This window comes from Leptodactylus fuscus, chromosome 6, assembly GCF_031893055.1.
Source record: "Leptodactylus fuscus isolate aLepFus1 chromosome 6, aLepFus1.hap2, whole genome shotgun sequence".
Classification (NCBI taxonomy): domain Eukaryota; kingdom Metazoa; phylum Chordata; class Amphibia; order Anura; family Leptodactylidae; genus Leptodactylus; species Leptodactylus fuscus.
Window position 1 is genome coordinate 129,857,640 of NC_134270.1, and position 21,892 is coordinate 129,879,531.

A 21,892-nucleotide genomic window follows, 5' to 3' on the forward strand; every position below is an offset into this window, starting at 1 on the left:
TGCAGCGCTGGAGTCCTGGGTTTGAATCCTCCCTCCTGTGTTTGCGTGAGTTTCCTCTCGTACTCCAAAGACATACTGATGAGGAAGAAATAAAACAACAGAATGGATGGCACATGCAGTAATAGGACATGTCTTGCGCTTTGTCCACACGGACTTGTACATGTGTGTGGGGTCATAAGGAAGTAATAGGTCATTGTGATTGCTGTTAAAAATGCACATTTGTGTATATGGAGCCTTACCCAGCGTTACTGCTTTAAATCCTATTTTCTTCTTATGCGTCACTCCACCTATCACATCCTACTATACAAGCAGGGAAGATGCAGATGTTTATAGAAACCTATCAATATCCATTTATCCATTAATAGATCGCCTGTCATTACACAATTACTTTCCTTCGGTCTTCCTTTATGTCTTTTTCCTTCTCGGCTGCCTCCTCTGCAGCCAGCGCTCTTCTCATGCCAGCCAGTAATTACGCTGATTATCCTAATTACTGTGTGCGCAGAGAATGGATGGATCAAGTGTACACAAGAATTCAGTATGTTCCTTCAGACTCAAGTAGCAAGCTATTAACCCCATCTCCTAGTAAGAAGCCGGCCTTCTTAATGCAAAGTTGCTAGGAAGACGTAGCGCATTGTAAGACACATTGGTATTATCGGGGCAGTTACTGGCCAGTAACAACTGTTCCGGCCTATAACCAGTCGAGCTATGGCCTCCGATTTTGTCTCCACTGTATTGGGCAGGATAATTCTTTTGTGTCTGTAGTTCCTACGCAGATCATGGGAACGGACTACACAAAAACTTTGTCTTCTGATTCTGCATTTATAGCAACATTAATCTTTTTCCAATTGTTACATCCGACTTCATATGTGTTACTAAGATCTCATTCACATCTGCGCCCGGTCTCTGTTCTTCAGGTTTCCGTTTCCTGCACAAAACAGAGGCAGGAGATGGAAACCTGCAGGACTCTTTCATTTGAATGGGTGAGAAAGCTGTCCGGCCGTGAGCGGCGGTGAGCGTTTTATGCTCTCTGCCGTGAAACCGTTTTTTTTTAAAATCCGGACACAGAGTCGGACATGCAGTACTCTGTGTCCGGATTAAAAAAAACGGTTTCGTGGCGGAGAGCTCAAAATGCTCACCGCCGCTCACGGCCGGACCCGGTCTGTGCTTTCTGTCTTCTTGCATGCAGAAGACAGAAACCACAGAACGGAGACCAGAACGCAGGTGTGAACCTAGCGTAAGAAGTAGGGGGCAGATGGAAAGGATTAGGACTACAGGGTTGGTTTGTAGTCTGTTGTCATGGAAATACTAAATTCTAAATAAAAACTGAGGCCTTAAATAAATCATGTAAAACATGTTTACTGTGGTAGACTTGAAGAATTTCTATAATGGACTGGAAAAGGTGTAAATTTGAGGGTCTCCTGGTCTGTTGTTACATAACGCAGTATACACATAGATGTGCTAGGAAGGTTCAGGTCACATTCACACAACCGAGTTTTGGCCATGAAACTCAGTCCATGTATTGGCCGGATTTACCAGCCTATACCTTATACCAATGAGACAAGCGATCCTAGCAGGATAGTTATCTATGTAATCGGTATGGGACAGTACCCAATCTCTATTAGAATACTATAGGCAAAATTTAAAGGGGTTGTTCGGTTTCAACAAACACCTAAGACATACCAAAATTTAGATTGTGAGTCTTCTATGGGACAGTGTTGACAATATTACCTGTAAAGTGCTGCAAATATCATGGCGCTATGTTGGGGGCGGATCTAGAAAACTGTGAGGAAATGATACAGAAAGTATATTGTAAAATTATATAACTTTTTACTATACAAACAATAAGGGCTAGTTCACACGTGAACTGCCCGCGCGGGTTTTGACACCAAGAGAGACGCGGCGAGCCGCCTCTCTCTCTGGTCAAAACCTGCCTGTCGCGGCTTTCCCCTCCTATGTCGGCTCAAATGAATGAGCCGACATAGGAGGGTGCTGCCGGGGGTGGAAGAAAGGGCATGTCGCTTCTTTTCTCCGCTAGCAGCAGCCCGCCGCTAGCGGAAAAAAGAAGCCTGGCGGTCTGCATAGACCACCATTGTAAAGGGGAGGTTTGTGACACGAAATCCGCTGTCAAAAACCTCCCCTGTGCTCACGTGTGAACGAGCCTTAAATGTATTTTCTGAACTGGACTACCACAAAGTGGTAGGAATTGGTGATCTCCAAACTACCTAGTGAAGTATCTACTGGCTTCTTTCCTAAGTTGCTGTGTGTACAGCGGCCTTCCCACCACATGGGTACAGGTCACAGAGGTGGAAGCCCCTTCTATTAGGCCAACACCATATATTTCTAAGATAGGAATGCATATGTAAGAGGTTGTCATGACCGAGGGATCTCTTTCCGAATCCTTGTGTTATATACGAGTCCCTCCGGCTCTGCGCTCGGTATAACGTAATGTGTCCTTTTATCTAAGAGTGTCCCTTTAAAATGAAAATCTTTCAGAACCTAGTCACGCAACCTGTACCATTCACTTGTGCTATTACTATAGTAATGTCGTCTTGACAAGCGAATTACTATTCTCATTTTGGGGTGGATGAGGGTGGGAATTGACTTAGCTAAGAACGCCATAGGCCGTCATCCAGTATTTTAAGTATTGATAGTGGTTGTGCTGGATCGGAGGACATGAAATGAGAACACAAGGTCTAAGCCAAGGTTCGGCATCCACTGACCCCTCTCACTGTGGATCACGGTGTATCCATGCTGGCCAGGAATTTCCTTAATGTGAGATTGGTGTGCAGTGCATTCTGGGAGTGTACAGCAATACTTTCCTGTTATGAATATTTGATACCTTGCTTATAATAGCCAGCAAATGATTGCTCAGTGTGATGAATACTGAAAGGGAAGCAGCGGCATGAAACGTGACTGTGCTGCCTCCACTCTCTCGCTTGTCACAACGGCTTAGAAAATAATTTATCCGCTTTCTCTCGCAGCCTGCAATAGCCGGAATTCTGATAGAGTTCAACATTATAATGAGTTATACCTAATGCTATATGGATAGAATATTGTCCCTTCAAAGAGGACCTGTCACCATCATGACATGCACCATCAGATGGCTGTTGTCATCTTAAAGGGATTCTATCATTAGAATCCCATTTTAAGCTAAACCCATGTAGGAATCGCCTTAAGAAATGCTATTCTTCCTCTACCTGTAGATGTCTTCTCCGCACCGCCGTTCCTCCTGGTTTTCGTCCATATGCTAATTAGTTTTCTCGCAGCACTGGGGGCGGTCTCTAGCACTCAAACAGCACTGTAGGCGTCCCCAGTGCTGCGAGAAAACTATCCAGCGCCGCCGCTGCCTTCTTTGTCGGTTCCACCTATTTCTTGTTCTGCCAGACGAAAATGATTGACTGCGCATGTCCGTCAGCCATTTTTATTTTTTAATAAATTCTTTATTTATAACTAAATAACAGCAAACAGGCGTACAACAAAAACAGCGCAGAACAATAAAACAGACGGGCTCGAAAACCCGAAATGGGCTGTAAGTGAAACAGTATAGAGTAGGCAACACCAATGCAAGGCAGTACAAATGCAGTCAACTAATAAGATACCCCGATACTGTCCAGCAAACAGGAAAAAGAAAAAGGAAGAGGAAAAAAAAAAAAAAAGGGAAGGGGGGGGGATTCCGACCCCCGGCAACAGGGAAGCCAATTGAGTACCAGGCCTCAGCCCATAACATCTCTGTAAGACTGAGGCCCCTGGACAAGAATCCAGGGCGTCCAGGCCTCCATGATAGTGTCCAGTGTCCGTGATAAACGACATGAGATCTTCCATACTCTGAATGTCTTCTACTTGCGGAACCAATGACAGAGAGAGGGCGGGTTGGTTGACTTCCAGAGCGCCGGGATACATGCCCTAGCGGCGTTAACCATGTGTCTCATCACTGATCGATGATAGGCTTGGAGAGGAATGTCCGAGAGGTGGAGCAGAAAGAAGGCCGGTCAGTGGGGGAGGGTAGTCTGGAAAACTTGGGAGAGCAGCCGATGAACACCATCCCAAAAGTCTCTCAGCACGGGGCAGCCCCAGAAGATGTGCAAAAGCGCTCCCTCCTCTGTACCACAGCGCCAACACATCAGGGAGGAGAACGGGAAGAACCTATGCAACTTACCGTAGATGGGACATAGTACCACCTGGTAAGGATCTTGTAACCTGCCTTCTGGTACTTACAGGCCACAGAGCTCTTGTGGGCGAGCTCTAGGATCCTGGCGCATTGCGAGTCCGAAAAGGACAAGTCCAAGTCCACCTCCCATTTGCACAGGAAGGGGGGTCTGTGACCCGGAGGAGGGGAGACCAGAAGCATGTAGACCGTCGGCCATTTTCCTGTGGCCTCTCCCATTCGGCCACAGAAAAATGGCAACCAACATGTGCAGTCGGCACTTTTTGAAGAAGACATGACAGGACAAGGAGGAAGAGGCGGTGGAGGCAAACAAGAAGAAGGCGGTGCTGGATAGTTTTCTCGCTGTTTCAGCACTGGAGACCGCCCCCAGTGCTGCAAGAAAACTAATTGGCATATGGATGAAAACCGGGATATCTAAGTAACGGCGGCACGGAGAAGACATCTAAAGGTAGGAAAAGAATAGCCTTTCTTAAGGCTATTCCTCCGTGGGTTTACCTTTAAAACGGGATTCTAATGATAGAATCCCTTTAAGAATTTTGGTGTTTTGTTTATCCAATTCTGTTCAGCCGTTCCAAAGATATAAGCCCTTTTTAATATATATATATATATATATATATATATATATATATATATATATATATATATATATATATGGGTTTACAAGCAAAGTGATTGGTAACACTGCATGGAATGCAGCACACAGAGACCCCACGCCAAAGAAACCACAGTATACAGTCCACTTGGCTAGTATACTCCAATCTGTATAAACAGTCACAGGGCTTAAAGGGATTCTACCATTAAACTACCTTTTTTTTCTAATGAACACGTCGGAATAGCCTTAAGAAAGGCTATTCGTCTCCTACCTTTAGACGTGGTCTCCGCCGCGCCGTTCCGTAGAAATACCGGTTTTAACCGGTATGCAAATGAGCTCTCCACAGTAATGAGGGCGGGCCCCAGCGCTGAAACACCGATGAGCGTGTCCCCATTGCTGCCCAGAGCTCTTTCCTGCGCCGCCTCCTTCTTCTGCAGCAACTCCGCCTCTTCTGGCTTCTCTTGCTCTTGTAGTTCTATACAGGAGCATAGCGAGGCCACCCCAAAATGGCTGCCGGCCGGCTCCTGTATTGAACTGCAAGAGTGGCTACCCAAAAATGGCTGCCGGCGGTCATGTCATGGCATGTGGTTCATGTCATTGAGCTTTTCAGACCTCCTGACAGGTCCCCTTTAAAGGGAGAACTTTCAGAAACCACATTCAGTTCCCCGGGAGCACCACTATGCAATGGTTGCGGCTGCTATGCTGCCATCCTCTAGCAGTGTCCAGCACCTTGAGGCTGTTAGAACACTTGATCTGTGCGAGTCAATCACCTGGATAAATGACAGGTCAGTCTGGAGCAGAGTAGATAAACTGTGCCATCGTCTTTTGTCAGTAGTGGATTTAATGATGTGTAAGTGGCGTTATCTATAGAGGTGTTCACTTCTATTGTAATCCTGTCTGGCTTGTTTGTTATGGAAATAATGTGACTGCTGCAATGAAACCCCTATAGAATTGGCAATAGTCAGTTTATTATTAGGCTTGGTGACAAAAGAGAAAATAGAAGAATTTAAAAAAAAAATAAATAAAATTGTGGCATGAAAAATGTAAAAATTCTTTAAAAAAAATGTCTACCATAAAAACTTTGTTTAAAAAATAGGTCATTTTCTGGTGACACGTTTCCTTTAAATATCATCTCTAAACTAACACTTAATAGTGTGCGCCTTCAAACACATACGACGCCTGTGGCAGGACCGTGTTCCGGTGGCCATGTAGAGGATCCATTTATTGTAAACTGGGCAGGAGTTGATAGCACATTAGTTCTTGTTTTCCATAGTCGTCCAGTGTGATATAATGGAGTCGGACAGATTCTGGGAACCCTATAACCCTGTGCCGAGAAGATAACTGGATCAGTGTAAGATGAACAGTCCCTTGGCTACTGCTCTCTAAAGGAAAGCAGCACCACTGGCTAACATTGTCTGTATAGTCAGTAACTGTAATAGCTACTATTCCTGCCATGTATCTTCATTACTAGTTAACTGCTGTCACTTTTTCATTGCTGCCTGGAAACCATCATAAAGCAGGCTGGCTGCAGATAACCAATCTTATTATGGTATTAAATTAGACTTAAATAGTTTCAAGAATAATAAGCCATGTTTAATGGCAGACCTGGAGATATAACTATATTAGGTGTACAAGGGAATGTCACAACCTCGGGCTGTAAATCTGAATCTCCGGTAATAGAAGTTTTTTCCATCACCCTTGTGTACCGAGTAACAGGGATATACAGAGCAATGCATTATGGGATGATCTGACGTTCCTTGTGATAAACACTTCAGTAACCTGGAGAGGTAGCACGCTATGACAGCCGCTACCATTTCCTTTGGCGATGAGTTAAGCATCCGACAACCCCCTCCCCAGCGTTGTCTCTACCAGTTAATCACATACCTCCATCTATTTATAGTGCCGCTCCACGTAATTCCCATAGACTCCTTGCACAAGAGATTGCTTCTCTTTGCCAAGTCTCATTGTTCTGTCACAGCCGGAGCACTAGGCAAAAAGCGTTGTCTTCATCCTGCCGCAATCTGGTCTCTCATACTTTAAAGGAACATTAAACATAGGAAACACATGAAAATAAATATCTCGGCAGTTCTTCCCTTATTATACGTTTTGGCTTTCATCCTATACTGTCTCATAATTAAAACTGAGAAATATAGAGAGAAATATTCTGTGTGTCCCAAAGAGCAGACACTGCCCTGTATCTGGCTGAAAGACAACTGGCTGCAGCAGGAACCTCCCCCCCAGATGTAATAGGACAACAAGGTCGCCTAACCTTATTCCCTTGGCCAAGCCCCACTACTGTGGCTGTTTCTCAGTTTTCTCCAAGACCGTTTAAGGGACATGCAGAATATCGTTGAGACTGACAAACGATGAGGACAGCTGTATTTCTTGTTCACTTATATCATTCATTTCCAGGCTTCTTGTTGTTTTTAATGCAGGGGTCAGAAAGCTGCGGTATTGTAGTTGAGTAGTTTTACAACAGCTGGAGTACTGTTGATTATCATCAATATGGCCTAAGGATAGGCCATCAATATTATATCTTTGAGGGTCTGACACCCAGGACCTCCGCAGATCAGCTGCTCCAGGACAATGGAGCTTCCGGTAATGTTTACATACTAAGAGCAACCCCATAGACTTTAATAGATCTCCACTCCAAAACCCATTGCTACAGTACAGGGGATTAGCAGTGCAGCTTCTGGCATGTAAACGTTACTTGGAGCCACTCCGTCCCAGAGCAGATGATCTGTGAGGTCCCAGTTGTTGGACCCTTGCACATCTAATATTGATGCCCTATCTAAAATGTAGGCCAACAATATTAGAAAGTGGATAGCCCCTTAAATATTCATATAGTTATGACTTCAGGTGCATTACTTGTTCATTCAGTATCAGTCCCTCTTCCCTGTCTGCATTACCTCATATTGTGGCCCCTGTTCTGATCATGTACTTGTGCTTTATAAATGTGATAAAATAAAACTAGTAATGCGCACGGCTTTGGTGGACGGGTCCTCTTTGTCTACTTTGATGCAATGATGACTTGTAACCAAGAAGTGTCTTCATTGGTCTCATGTCATACATGCAAGCATCAGTGCTGAAGCCAATGGTTGGCTACAGGGGTCATATAGATATACAGGGCATATCGATGCAGCAAAGGACTGGCCTTTGATATGCCTGAGGGGGGTGCAGTTCTATAAATGCACTTCATATAAGGTGATGGGGAAATGTCACTTTGACTGTCCTGTGATGAAGTGAATAGCGCCAGTCTCCGCATCTCCAGCATCAAGATAAGAGTGTGATAGGAATGTCACCTAAGCCATTACAATGGAGACCTGAAATGCTGGAGATTCTGCTAGCAGACCCTATCTCATCCTCAGTCCTCCATATAGCACAGCAGTGCACCCTCCTTCAAGCTTGCAGATAAATCTGCCGTGTCTGTTCATGCATGAGTTTCCCGTGTCCTAGCACATCCCCATTGCTCCAGAGCCCGTCACGTTCCTGATGTGTCATTCTGAGACATGTCCAATACTCAAGCAGTCTTCTTTCCTATATTTTTTGCACTTCCTTGTGGAGTAAAATAGTCCGTTATTCACATTTTGATAGTTTTCTATAAGATTTACGTTTATGTGGCATGGTGGATATATCCTTTTAGTGCAGGACGTATAGGATATAAATGGGATTTTCACACCATTGTGATTGGTTAAGTGGTATTATTACATGATAGTTTGTTATTTTTGGATGAATGTTCCTGAGTCTCTTTTTTTGGTTTCCTGTTTTTAGGGATGGGTTTTCATGAAGACCTCCATCGGATTGGTGCCAAAGAAGGGCTGAAAGGAAGGAAGCTACAAAAAGCCATGGAAAGCTTTGCCTGGAATATTACTGTACTAAAGGTATGTGATTCGCCGCTGCCATCTACTGTCCTAATGTGACAATACATCTGTAATTAGGGAAGGCTTGTTACTTCTATCATATGCTGGGAGTCCCTGACTACTCGCTCCTCTACTGGCCTATATTGTATACAGCACGAGGCAACCAGGAAGGAACTCCCAGCGTTGTAGATCTGGTAAAAAAAGAAAAGAGAAGAGACCACACCGAGCGGATCCTTGTGTATTATTCAATGTATTATACACTTGAGAAAGGGCTATATGCCAAAAACGCGTTGTGTGTGCCAATAAAGGAGTTTCATTACATATCTACTGGCGAGCGCTGTTTTTCCTTGACTCTACCCCGTGAGGAGGTCGGTCCATTACATACCAGCGTTGTAGATCTGTGACCAAAGCCGTCCCGACTCCTCATAGGGTCGGACTAGGAAATCCAGACAATGTATAGACCAGAAAATCCCAGCGTGCATATTTAGTGCTTAGCACTATGGCCTTGCAGTGCTGGAGTCCTGGTTTCAAATCAGACCAAGGACAATATTTGCAAGGAGTTTGTATGTTCTGTTTGCATTTACATGCGATTCCTCTGTGTAGTCCGGTTTCCTCACGTATTCCTTAGACTGTAAATGGAGCGGTGGTTACTTGTATGCCCTACCACCGTGTTTAGCGTCTATGGTAGTGACTAATATAGTTGAGCACTGTACTTGATCTCCATCAGTCTCATAGGCAGTGAATGAAGCTGTTAAAGGGGTATTCCCATGACGCTTGTTCACTAACCTGTAGGCTGTTGTGCTCTCTTCACTTCCTGCTTTTCTCGGCACATAGGTGGGCAGGGTTTCACTTGCACGGGATTGGTTATAAATAAATCACCACAGTGTGAAGCTGATGTAGCAGAGCTGGATTTGAGTCAGTTTGCATTACATACAGAGGTAACAGACTCCCTATCTCAGCCCTTATCAGCCAAATTCAATTAAACCGACTGATTAAGAGCTCAGAAATCCCAGAAGCTACTTATCAGACACAAACAGCTCAGAGCTGCTCCCAGCCCCTCCCCTCCCCCCCCCTGAGAGCAGGCAGCTACATCACTTGACAAATGAACAGATAATACCAAGTGCCATAGAAACGGAGTGTAAACTATGAAGTGAATAAATTAATATAGCGGCCAAACAAAGCAGTTTTGATAAAGCAATGCATTTAGGAAAAGTCTTAAATCCACATAAACTAGCAGTATAGATAGGATCTTTGTAATGGGACAACCCCTTTTGGGAATAGGGATTTGGACTCCGGTTTTACAGCGTTGTGGGAGGTCCATGTTATGGATAGGTGATACTTCCTATTGTAGAAGTCACCGCTGGTGTAGAAGCACCAAGGCTCTGGTACCTTCAGGCCCCCAAAATCCATTCTGCTATGTATGAACAGTACATGTACAGTACATGTGTCTATGGGTACCATTGCATTACCTGTAACCGCCACTACTAAAACTATGACAAGTGAGCAGCACAGTGCTCGGCACAGAAGCAATGCTGAGAGCTGTGCACTGTGCAAGGGTCCTGATAGTCGGTCCACTGTCAATCTAATGTAAGTGGAGGGTATTAGTCATTAATGTAGGGGGAGGGTATTAGTCATTCTACATCTTCATTACTTAAATGGTAATTCACCTTCTAGAACAATTCCAGAAGCAGTTAACCACTTGTTCTAGTAAAGTAAGGCATTGTACACATGGCAGAGCAGTGTGCACAGAGCTCCTGCAGTAATGTTCTATGAAGCCATAGGCAATCCATGTGCTGCCATACGCTGCCTCCATATGGCACCCCAGTGTGGAAATATTCATCCCTAAGAGTAGTTAGACCTGGGGAAAGAAGATATTTCTACAATGTGACATCTTAAGGAAAATGCCTGTGGATATTTTTTTTATTTCTGTTGTGCACGATAAAGAATCTTTTATACCAGAGGCAAACAAAGAGGCAGTTGTGTGGAAGAATATAGGCACTCGCTGCAGATAAGAAAGGGGGCGACTACTCACCCCAAACAATGTGTATGTACAACAGAAATCCAGTCCACTCTCTCAGCCACTGTGAATAAGCAGCGCGCCCCCTTACAGACATTTCTGATTTCCTTTGGCTCACAGTCTGGAAGTTATTATTGTAGAGAGAGACTATACTGTTGTGCTATGTATGGCGACAGACAATATTGTAGATAAAGCGTGGCAATGTACACACATCTGGTGCTTTCTGCCACTTCTGTTTGTGGACGGTCAGTATCAGCAAACATAAGGCATATGAGGTCTTTGTTTGCTGCAGAGCGATACCATTGTGTCAGTGAGCACATAGAGCGGTTCCCTCGTAACAGTGTTATTCTAATGTATATTGCTGGGAAGTGTCTTTATGTAAAGCCAGCTTATGGAGATCCAGGCCCAGTCACTTTAATGAGTCATTAAGCGCCTTGAACAAACAGCGTGGAGAGATGTGCCTGCTGGCGGCTCGGCTGTAATAGTACATCATTTATAATGTATTACAGGTTAACTCTTCTTACGCTGACGGTAACACCTAGCACAAGCTAGCTAGATTTTATGTACCATCTACAAGTCTTTTAAATGATATATTACAGATTTATCATCGCCATCCTTATGGGTCGCCATTGCCTGTAGTCATTTTTATTATTATTATTGTTTATTTATATAGCACCATTAATTCCATGGTGCTTTACATTTGGGGGTTTACATACAATACACAAAATATACCAGAGGACCAGAACAACGGACAGATGGATCACTACAATAGTGATTCCATATGGATTCTGACAGACCCCATTTACTATAATGGGATTCGCCGCATGTCTGTTGTTTATAAACTGAAAGCAGTAGATGAAAAAGCTGTGCATGCAGGACTTTATCGTCCGCAAATTTCAGGCCGATATTGCAATGGAGTGTCCTGCAACACAAATGTGAACGTAGCCTTAATCTATTTCCAAAAAACTATCAGTCTGCTCTATTACATGTCACCTGCAGATCAGTCACCATATTCAGTGCGGCAGATTCCCTTTAATTGTATTGCATGTAAATTGTATTGCATGTATTACAGAGATAAATGGGTGTAAATATATCTCTGTCTATACACATACACGTCTTTCCTCAGGAATACAGATAAGCAATTAGCAGACTGTGGTGTACGAGACCTAATTGGAATGTATAATGTGTATACAGCTGTATCCTTTCATGTGACACCCGGACCTGGGATTGGAAGAGTCAATAGTATTACATTATTCAATTAGTGGTTATACTTTAACATTTCACTAAGAACATTCAAAATTACAGCCGATATAAAAGGGACAATACTGGTGCAGTGTAGTAATGTGATGGTGCACCAACCCCCAAAATCAAGAGGGCTGTTCACTTTGTGTATGATGGGTTTCCCAGAAATGACTAAAAAGTAGCCAAAATGTCATGTATGTAAGCCGAGCCCTTAAAGAGAACTTTTCATCACCTCCACCAGTTCTTTACATAATTTAAGAGTCATTGCTCCACTGATTCTGGTACAGTTGGAATTTTTTCTCTAGCCCCCACCATTCCTGAGCAGTTGGTGGAGTTAGTTTTGGTGTTTGATCTGAATTGGACTCTATACTGTCAAGTGGGTGGGCTCAGGCAGAAGCAGACAAGGGGTGTGTAATACTGGGCACTGTCCAATTAGAGGTCAGTAGTCTCAGAGGTCTGAATCATGTCCCCGCCTGACACCTGAGCCAAAAATAACTGCACTTTTTACTTGGGAATGGTGGGGTCTAGAAAAACAATTTCATCTGCACCAGAATTAGGAGCCGAGCCTATTATGTAATAGAAAGAGCTGTAGGTGGTAGACATGGTGAACGCTCCTCTAAGACATTATTAGGTACTTATTTGGGTACTGATTGCCACACTGTACCTATACTTGTTACGTAATACCATGGCTCGCCAGCCAACAGTAATCCATGTATGGCACTTACTTCACGACCGTCCATGTAATAGAATACTAAACTGTACTACAAATAGGCTCATAATAATATAAAACGGTGTTGGCGATACATCTAAAATGGACATTCAGCAACCGTGCACTATGCCCCTACTGATAATACCGAAAACACTCTACTCTCAAGGCCTTACAATCCAAAAGGCAATGGGACAATGAAAAGACCTTGAAGAATGGAATAGATTGAATGGCATTTAAGGCACTTTCAAGACTGCCATGTCGTCTTTTGTTTGTTCTGTCATCTGTGTAAAACTCCTTTCAGAATCCCGGCAGACAAATTACTGTCATTATTTGGGAATGCAGCAAGTGGTGCGCTAAATAGTGTTAATGGAAACCTGTCTGTGCCCTCCAATATAGCACGTCACGTGCCAAGAATGGAGACTGAACTGCCAATACAGTCTAGTAAGAGAGTGCAGATAAAATATCCATCATACTAAAATGGGCATCGATATAAGAGCAGTATGGCGAATGTTTAGACTCTGCTTCTTAGTGCTCATCCCTCTACATCTATATGTCACACCTTGACTCCATTTATATTATATAATGGTGCAATATAGGGGTGAAATACTACCACTGGTGCACTACCTAGTCCTGTCAATGCCCCTATCCATCAGCACATCGGTGCCAAGTAGTATCTGTGCCCCACACTGTCATGTTCTGTGCACAAACAGCAATAGGCAAATGGGAATAGTCAGAGCTAAAGCTTCCGTCAGAGATGAGTACAGATTAAAGGGCGCCACCTTGTGGTCAGAAGGTGGAGCTGCAGCTTCAGAATGATTTTGCATATTGCAACTAAAAATCTGTATATTTCATCTGCAGAAACAACACCATGAATAGAACAGATTTTCAGCCTTCAAAATTTCTGCAGCCAAGGGCGTAGTTACAGAGGGTGCTCAGTGAGTGCATTGGGGCCCGGGGGTCTGAAGGTACGCCTTTGTCTGCAGCAAATCTGCCATGTGTGAATGTATGCTTAATTGCGTTAGTTTTATCGATGATAGAACTTGTGCAGGGACTGAACATACATCTAAGGTATAGGTAGAATGTGCCGCCTCATTTCATGTATGACATGGCAGATTAATGGAGGTGAAGGAAAGATGGCCGAGAAAATTCATCAGAATTGCCTAGAAGCTGATAGTATCATGGAAAGAACAGCCGAGGTTTCAGAACATTGACAGTCGCTGATTCTAGAAAAGCATAACTTTTTTTTGTTTTTGAGAAACCTTTCATACCAATCTTTTAGTTGTATCTGGTATTGAAGGTGTGCTCTGTTGAACTGAATGGGGGGAACTGTAATTCCACAAACAACCTGTGGACAGGTGTGGCAGTGTTTTTATTAATTTATTTATTTTTATTATGTTGAAGAGTCTACTGGTCTCAGTGATGTCACAGGCACTGCTACTGTGTTTGTGTGATCAGAAACAGGGCAAATACCGTAGCACAGCCACAGCCCAGCTTTAATGGTGGAAATAAGAAGAACCCAATCTCCCTGTTTTAACCCTTGCAGGATCCATTGAAGATCCTTTTAGAATCTACTTAATTATGACGTAACTGCCGCCTCTGTATAGTACCAAAACATAACATAAGGCTAAGTTCACACCACCACTACTCTCATCGATAGTGAATGATGGAGCCCCTCATGGTGAGAATTTAGAAAATGATGGCCATTTCTTTAAAGGAAGGTCTGACTGCTATAATCCCAGCTATTGGGAGAATATAAGTCTGTAAGTGTACCCAAGTGTCTGGTATGAATGTAGAAATGTTGCACATGCTTGGTCACTGCTTCATTCATTTCAATGGCACTTCGTGGACAGCTACAGTATCTTCGCCAGTCCTATAGAGGTTAATGGAGTGGTCGGCAAGCATGTGCACCATATGGAGCCTTTGGGGAAACTTTCATCCCCCTCATTGTTCTTGTGATCTCTGGGGATCCCAGTTATCAGACATTGATGAAAATCCTCTTTAAAAAAAACATTGCCAAATCTGTCAACAGGTGGCTTGTGGTATTTTGCAGAACAGCAATGCCATACACAAGCATGTACAGAACTAAGCAAAGTACTGTCATGGCAGTGTACACCCCGGCTGCCATGATCACGGTTGGCACGTCACCACAGCCCGCCTGGGCACAGGTTCTGCAGGTTTCAGAAGTGCTGATATTTCAAGAGCAGGAGGAAATAACATTGGCTTCACATCATGCGCCTTCCTCTCAATGTCAATGTTTCCTTTCATCTCCCTCCAGTATTTCAATATCTTGTTCCTAAACTTCACACACAGCATTCTCACTGATTCTCTCCATAATCCCACAGGGCCAAGCTGACCTCCTCAAACATGCCAAGAACGAAGCTGTGGACCACGTGAGGCAGATCCACCATGCAGGCCAGTCCTGTGGCATAAGCCGTACCAGCTCCCACTCCCCGTCCCTCGATATCTTCAGGCCGCGAGGAGCACTGGAACCCATCCCCGAGGCAGACGGTGGAGGCAGCACTGGTTCATGAAGATGCATTCAGCAGCCAAGAAAGCAAGGACTTAACCCCCGCCATGGCAGATCCTTCTGCATCCTGTTGCCATGCATTGCAGATGTGTCCCAGCAGCTACAGGGTAAACGTTAGGCTCTCCCCCCAATCTGACCCTCAGTCTTGCTTTACCACCATCCCCTGAGACACAACTGTGGAACTGTAGACTAGACCTGCAGATTTCATTAGGATGATACAAATACTGGAGTTCAGGAGAGACGTCTAATGGAAGGCGTACATTTCTATTTTTGTGCACTTACAGACCAGCCTCACTTCCCCTCTATTTACACCCTTCCCAAAACCGTGAAGATTTGTGGTTGGGAGGGGAGAAGTGTATTGCTACCTCTGTTCACTTTCTCCATATTCCCCTCTGTTCATGTATTGTATGAGATCACTTGTGGTTTAAATACACTTGTTCAGAGCCATTTGTAATGTATGTGTATTTATAGGGGATACAGAATACGGTATATAGCGGGAGGGATGGCTTATATTTCTAAACTCACTCTCAAGCTTTTTAGCAGCCATAGAACTAGTTTGGACATAAATTGCATTCGACCCCCATCTTGACTAGTCTCTTAATATATACCAATCTTATTTTGGCAGAAAAAGTGTAGATGTATTGAAAATATATAGTCTTATTATCACCCAAAATACAGATCTTTATTCTGAAGCAAAACCAAAGAACATGGCATCTCCCACTAAGCTCAACTGTTTTACATGAAATGTTCCCCAAATACTTTAGGACAATCTGGCGTTCAGTCTGGTTTCCCTTTCTTATGGTTCACAAGACTGTGAAATAAATTCCACTCTGCTACATCCATACAAAAGGTGCCATAATGTGATCTATGTAGACAGAAGTAAGATGTTAAAGGGGTCATTCATGGCCTATACTAAAGATAGGTCATCGTATTTAGATCAGTGGGGTCCGACTCACAGGACCCCAGGAGATTTAAGATTTATGTTGGGCACACAGATTCCAGCATTGTGTATATGCTGGGCAGGTGTGGGTACTGTAGTGGTGTCCCATAGACTTGAGTGGGACACAACGACAGCGATAAAACATATAGCAGGTGACCAGTGCTGCACCTGGCATATAAATAGTGGTCTTCTGGGGTCCTGATAGTCAGACTCCTGCCTGAGGACATCTGTCTTTTTAAAGGTGAATAATCCCTTTTAGGTATTTTTATAAGGTTATACAGATAGAGCTATGTAAGAAGGAACTTTCCCGCGTCAAACAATCAAAATTAAGTAAATAAAATGATAGTTCCAAAATTCTGTGGGAATTACTTTTTAATGTACCCTTCTGCAAGGGATTTAGCATTCTGCTTATGCTAAAAGGAGTTGCTATAGGTATACAGGTAAAAATAATACAATAGTGGCTGCTTACAGATACCACTTACGGTATTGTCAGATATTGCCATGCCATGATTTTCAGTGGCATTTTTAATTTTACAAGTGAAACATGCTAGATACATGTATTTTGCCTACAAAGACCACAGATGAATTGTAAAAATATACTCTTAAGAAGTTTTACTGTCAATAATTGTATTCCTTATGGACACTATTTTAAAAAAACAAAAACCTCTGCATTGTGCCGCTCCTCTATTATACTTCTTAGAAAGTTCTAAATAATTTCACAATTGGGTGTTACCAAGGTGTACTTAAAATATTGTCAGACTGTGGGGCACTCGCCAACTTGTCCAACAATTTAGTCGCAAATTTTTTTGAGGAATAGAAGAGTATTACAAAAGATGCTCCAGAACGGGTGCAACACGGTGGCTCAGTGGTTAGCACTGTAACCTTGCAGCAATGGAGTCCTGGGTTTGAATTCCACCTGGAACTACATCTGTAAGGAGTTTGTATGTTCTCCCCGTGTCTGTGTTGATTTCCTCCCATTCTACAAAGACATACTGATAGGAAAAAAAAAGTACATTGTGGGCCCTATATGGGGCTCACAATATACATAGGGAAAAAAAAAGAAAAAGATGCTCCAGAACGGTTACATTATGTGAGAGGGGGTTCTCTTTAAAGGAGATGCACCCTATTAAAAAGATATAGATGGACATCTGTAACTAGTTCACCAAAATCAGAATTGATGTATATCTGTATGGCAAAGACATTCAGTGTAACTTGTATTTTATTCCTTTATATCCTTGTTCCTTCTCTGCTCCTGAGCCTATTGAGCAGTCTTATCATTGATTGACAGTCTTCACCAAGGCTGGTACCAGCACCCGGCAAAGCTGGGAAAGTGCTGGGGCCCAGAGCCTCTAGGGTGCTCACACTTCTTCAGCATGTGATCTCCTTTATTATATGACCAAGTTGAAAGATCTACCCACTTCTTGTGGGCAGGGCTGGGGCGGGCCTGTGGGTGGGGCCAGGCATGTGGGTGTAGCCAGGTGGGGCGTGAGATCAGGAGACAGCAGCGTTCTGTGGCCGCCCAGGGATCTCCGCTGTCTTCTTGTTCACAGCGCAGACTGAGAGTTATCTCTGGACACTGGCAGGCTGGGGCTGCGGCAGCCCCACCTGCCAGTGTCAGTAGATGACTCTCAGCCTGCACTGTGAACAAGCAGCACCCCGGCCCCCTCCATCCCTAAGAGCAGCCTGCAAGTGTCCGGAGTGCTTGTTCACAGCGCAGGCTGAGAGTCGACTCTCAGACTGCACTGTGAACAGACACCGGGGATCCCTGGCTGCATCCCGCGATCGACCCATACGTCCATTGCGATCGACCGGTAGATTGCGATCGACGTATTGGGCACCCCTGCCCTAGGGGGCCCACTTAGGCTCGTCAGTGAGCACTTCCATCAATACAGATCGAAATATTCGTTGCACTGACGGAACCAGGCAGTAAATGCAGATTTCACCTTCTGCTTGTAGATCTTTGGACCCCTGCTCCAGCACTGACTGGTTTCCTAGAGCAGGGAAGGGGTCGGGGCCCAAGAAGTTATGAGCGGTAAGTGAAATCTGCACTTATTACCCTCTCCCCACAAAGCAGTGGAAGGGGTAGCGCAGAAGGGGCACTGCACTGTATAGGGGACATAAGGGACCTTTATATGGGGGTATTGTACTGTATGAAGACATATGGGACCATTAGGTGGAATTGTACTGTATGGGGATGTCAGGGGCCAATATATGGGGGAATAATAGGTTACTGTATGGTGGAATAACACCATTATATAGTGGCGTTGTAAGGTATGGGGCATAAGGCTCTTCACTATATGAGTGTGCACATAGAGAGAGCTGTCAATCACTAGGTAGGACCGCCCACTGGACTCCTATGTGTAGAACGAGCAGAGGAATAAATAAATAAAATACAGGTTAGACTGAATCTTTCCCCACAAAGCTATCTGTCAATCTGCAGATCCTCCTGCTCTATAACATACTGCCTGTAGATAGGACTTCATGGACAACATGAAAAGTTCTCTCCATACCAATTTGGATTTTTTTTAGCGCTCCAAATAAACATGTTCTATACAAATATGTGGTGAACATTCACAAGACCAAGCTGTACGGCTTCTGTTGTGAGACTGTCACAGCCCCCTCCCAATTTCTATTTGAGGTCGTTGTAAATGGATGGAGCAGACAGACAATACAATGAAGTAATGTGTGAGACTGAACAGTCCATTCCAACACTTAAAGGGGTATTCCCATAACTCTTGTTCTGCAGCCTGAAGGCTCCGTACTCTCTTCACTTCCTGGATTTCTTGCACATTGGTGGGCGGGGTTTCACTTGCTCTGCTATCTGCTATGATCCACAGTATGCTTAAACGGGTTTTATTAAAGATTTTTCAATAAAATACAAAACGAACAAAAAGAAATAAGTCGAGCAACAATGAAGGAGCATATAAGTCAGCAAGCTGGGAAGCCAAAAAGACCCCCCTCCACATAAACCAAATACAGCCCAACAGGAAGAAGAAAAGGGAATAAGAAGTGGACACGAAACCATCAAACAAACACAAGACAAGGACGAAGAAACCACAAAGAAGACGCAAGAAACAAGGAAAAAAGGGGGAGACGAAAACAACAGACGGCCATGATACACTCATGCGAAGGCAGTAGAGAAGGCAGACGATTCCTGGAACATAACCCAGGGATGCCATCGAAGTTCAAACTTGGAATAAGCGGGAGAGTCTTCCGCCACCAAGGTCTCCATCCGCTGAATAAGAAGGAACTCCTGGAGGAACTCAAGCAGGGAGGGAGGGGTAGAGCTGCGCCAGTGTCTTGGAATAACAGTCCTGGCGGCCGTGAGAAAGTGCCCCAAGAGGTCCTTCTTAATCTCCGACAGCCTGCCAGGGATGACTGACAGGAGTGCCAGCTGAGGAGAAGCAGCCACCGAGCGCCCACTGACCCTGGAATACAAAGAAAACACCGTGTCCCAGAAGGGGCACAGAACGTCACAATCCCACCAAATGTGCAACATAGTGCCCCTAGCAGAGCCACAGCGCCAACATAAGTCCGAAACAGCAGGGAAGATCCTATGAAGAAGCACTGGATACCTATACCACTGGGACAGAATCTTATAATTCCTCTCCTGAGCGCTACACGGGAGGGCCATCTTATGAGAAAGCAGGAAGGACCTGTCCCAATCCGCAGATGACAGACTCACAGGAAGGTCGGCAGCCCAGGCGGTGACGTAGGGGGGGAGTTCCGCCATGACATCTGAAAGGAGAACATCGTACAATAGCGAAAGAGCACGAGGAGGGGGAGTCCGTCGCCCAAAATAGGATTCTAAAGCTAAGGATGGAGAAGAGAGGCAAGAGGTGAGCGAGAACTGCTTCAGAAAGGACTGAAGTTGGGTGTACTCCAACCACGAGAGGCGCAGATCAGGGTGAGAGCTACAGAGCTGGGCAAAAGGAAGAAGCAGAGAGTCACCCGCCACCTCCTGAAGACGAGTACAATCCGCTCTGTCCCAACAGAGGAACCGATCAACAGAACAGCCAGGGGGGAACATAGGGTTGTCGAAGAGGGGAGTCAAAGGGCCCGGGACACGGGCCAAGCGGCCAGAAGAACAAACCAGATCCCACACTTTCAGGAAATGCGAAGGGAGAACGTAAAGGCCAGGGGACTTGGGGCGAAAGTGCAGTGGAATCCATGGCCAAGAGGATAGTGAGGACGATATCAGATCGAATTCGATGGAAACCCACTGCTTATCATGGCGATGGAATTGCCAATCAAACAGACGAAGCAGAATCGAGGCGCGATAGTAAAGGCGCACATCCGGAAGGCCAACGCCTCCCCTATACTTACGCCGGACAAGAGTACTGAACCCAAGTCTACTCCGAGAGGAGCCCCACACAAACCTCCCAAACAAGGACTGTACCCGAGCTAAAAAAGCGCGTGGAAGAGGGATGGGAAGGGCCTGGAACAAATACAGGAACCGGGGGAGGACATCCATCTTAAGGGCATGAATTCGGCCAAACCAAGAGGGGAGACGAACACCATAAGAACGTAGATCAGTAGCAATGGTATCCAAAAGTGGAAGATAATTAAGTTGGAACAGGGAGGCAGGATCAGGGGAAATGCGGATCCCCAAGTATTTGAAGGAGGAAGATTGCCACCTAAAAGGGAAAGATCGCGCCAAGAAATCAGCCTCGGAAGGGGGAAGCGAGACATTAAGGGCCTCACTCTTAGACAAATTGACCTTAAAATTACTAAGGGCACCAAAACGGGAAAATTCGCGTAAGACAGCCGGAAACGATACCCGCGGTTCGGAGACATACAGCAGCAGGTCGTCTGCATACAGCGCCGCTTTAACCATACGGGATCCTAACTGTATACCGTGGACATCGGGGCAACGGCGCAGCGCCACCGCCAGATGCTCCATCACCAAAGCAAAGAGCAACGGCGAGAGGGGGCAACCTTGGCGGGTCCTGTTACGGACCGGGAAGGAATCCGAAATCACTCCGTTCGCCCGAACCCGCGCCGACGCGTTCCCATAGAGAGCCAAGATCTTGCCCAAAAATCCTGAGCCAATACCGATCTGTGCGAGGGTCTCCCGAAGAAATCCCCAATGGATGCGATCGAACGCCTTTTCGGCATCAATCAAAAGCAAACAAAGAGGAACCTTAGAGGAGCGGGCTACAGAGATGGCAAGAACAGTTTTGCAAACATTATCACGCGCTTCCCGACCCGGGATAAAGCCGACCTGATCACTATGAACCAAAGCGGGCATGAAGGGAGAAAGGCGATTCGCCAACAATTTCGCATACAATTTCACATCAATATTAATTAAGGAAATAGGCCGGTAACTCCCCGGACACACAGGATCCTTACCAGGCTTAGGAATCACAGTGATTGATCAGAGCAGACAAAGATTGCGCAGCGAACGGAGACGAATCCCCCACACTACTGAACACCCGCCCCAGATCCGGGGAAAGGAGAGAGCTGAAACACTTATAAAAACGAGCGGAGAACCCATCTGGTCCCGGCGCTTTACCCGCAGGTGTAGACTGAATTACCGCGGCGACTTCTATGATCCACAGTCTGACGCTGATGTGGAAACTGATGTAGCAGAGCTGGATTTGAGTCAGCTTGCATTACATACAGAGGTAATGGACTCCTTATCTCAGCCCTTATCAGCCAAATTCAATTAAACCGGCTGATAAGTGGAAAAGCTGAAGATAGACAGCACAGTAATCCCCCCTCCAAGCTTCGTTGCTTGTCAGGACCCCCCCCCCCCCCCCTACGCAGATTTTGCTGCGGGCATGGGCTAAAGGGAGTCTATCACTTCCTGGGGATGGGCCTGCAGATCCCTGGGACAC

General features: G+C 45.0%; 1 protein-coding gene across 1 annotated transcript in view; it reads left to right on the forward strand.

Moving 5' to 3' along the window:
* LOC142209305 (inactive phospholipase C-like protein 2) overlaps positions 1–15,686 on the forward strand; it is a 124,066-nt gene extending 108,380 nt beyond the window's left edge. The window contains exons 6-7 of the mRNA XM_075278255.1: positions 8,529–8,638; positions 14,928–15,686. Of these exons, the coding sequence (XP_075134356.1) occupies positions 8,529–8,638; positions 14,928–15,116 (299 nt within the window). The 3' untranslated portion in view covers positions 15,117–15,686. The remainder of the gene's footprint in view (positions 1–8,528; positions 8,639–14,927) is intronic.
* Positions 15,687–21,892: the final 6,206 nt, after the last annotated feature.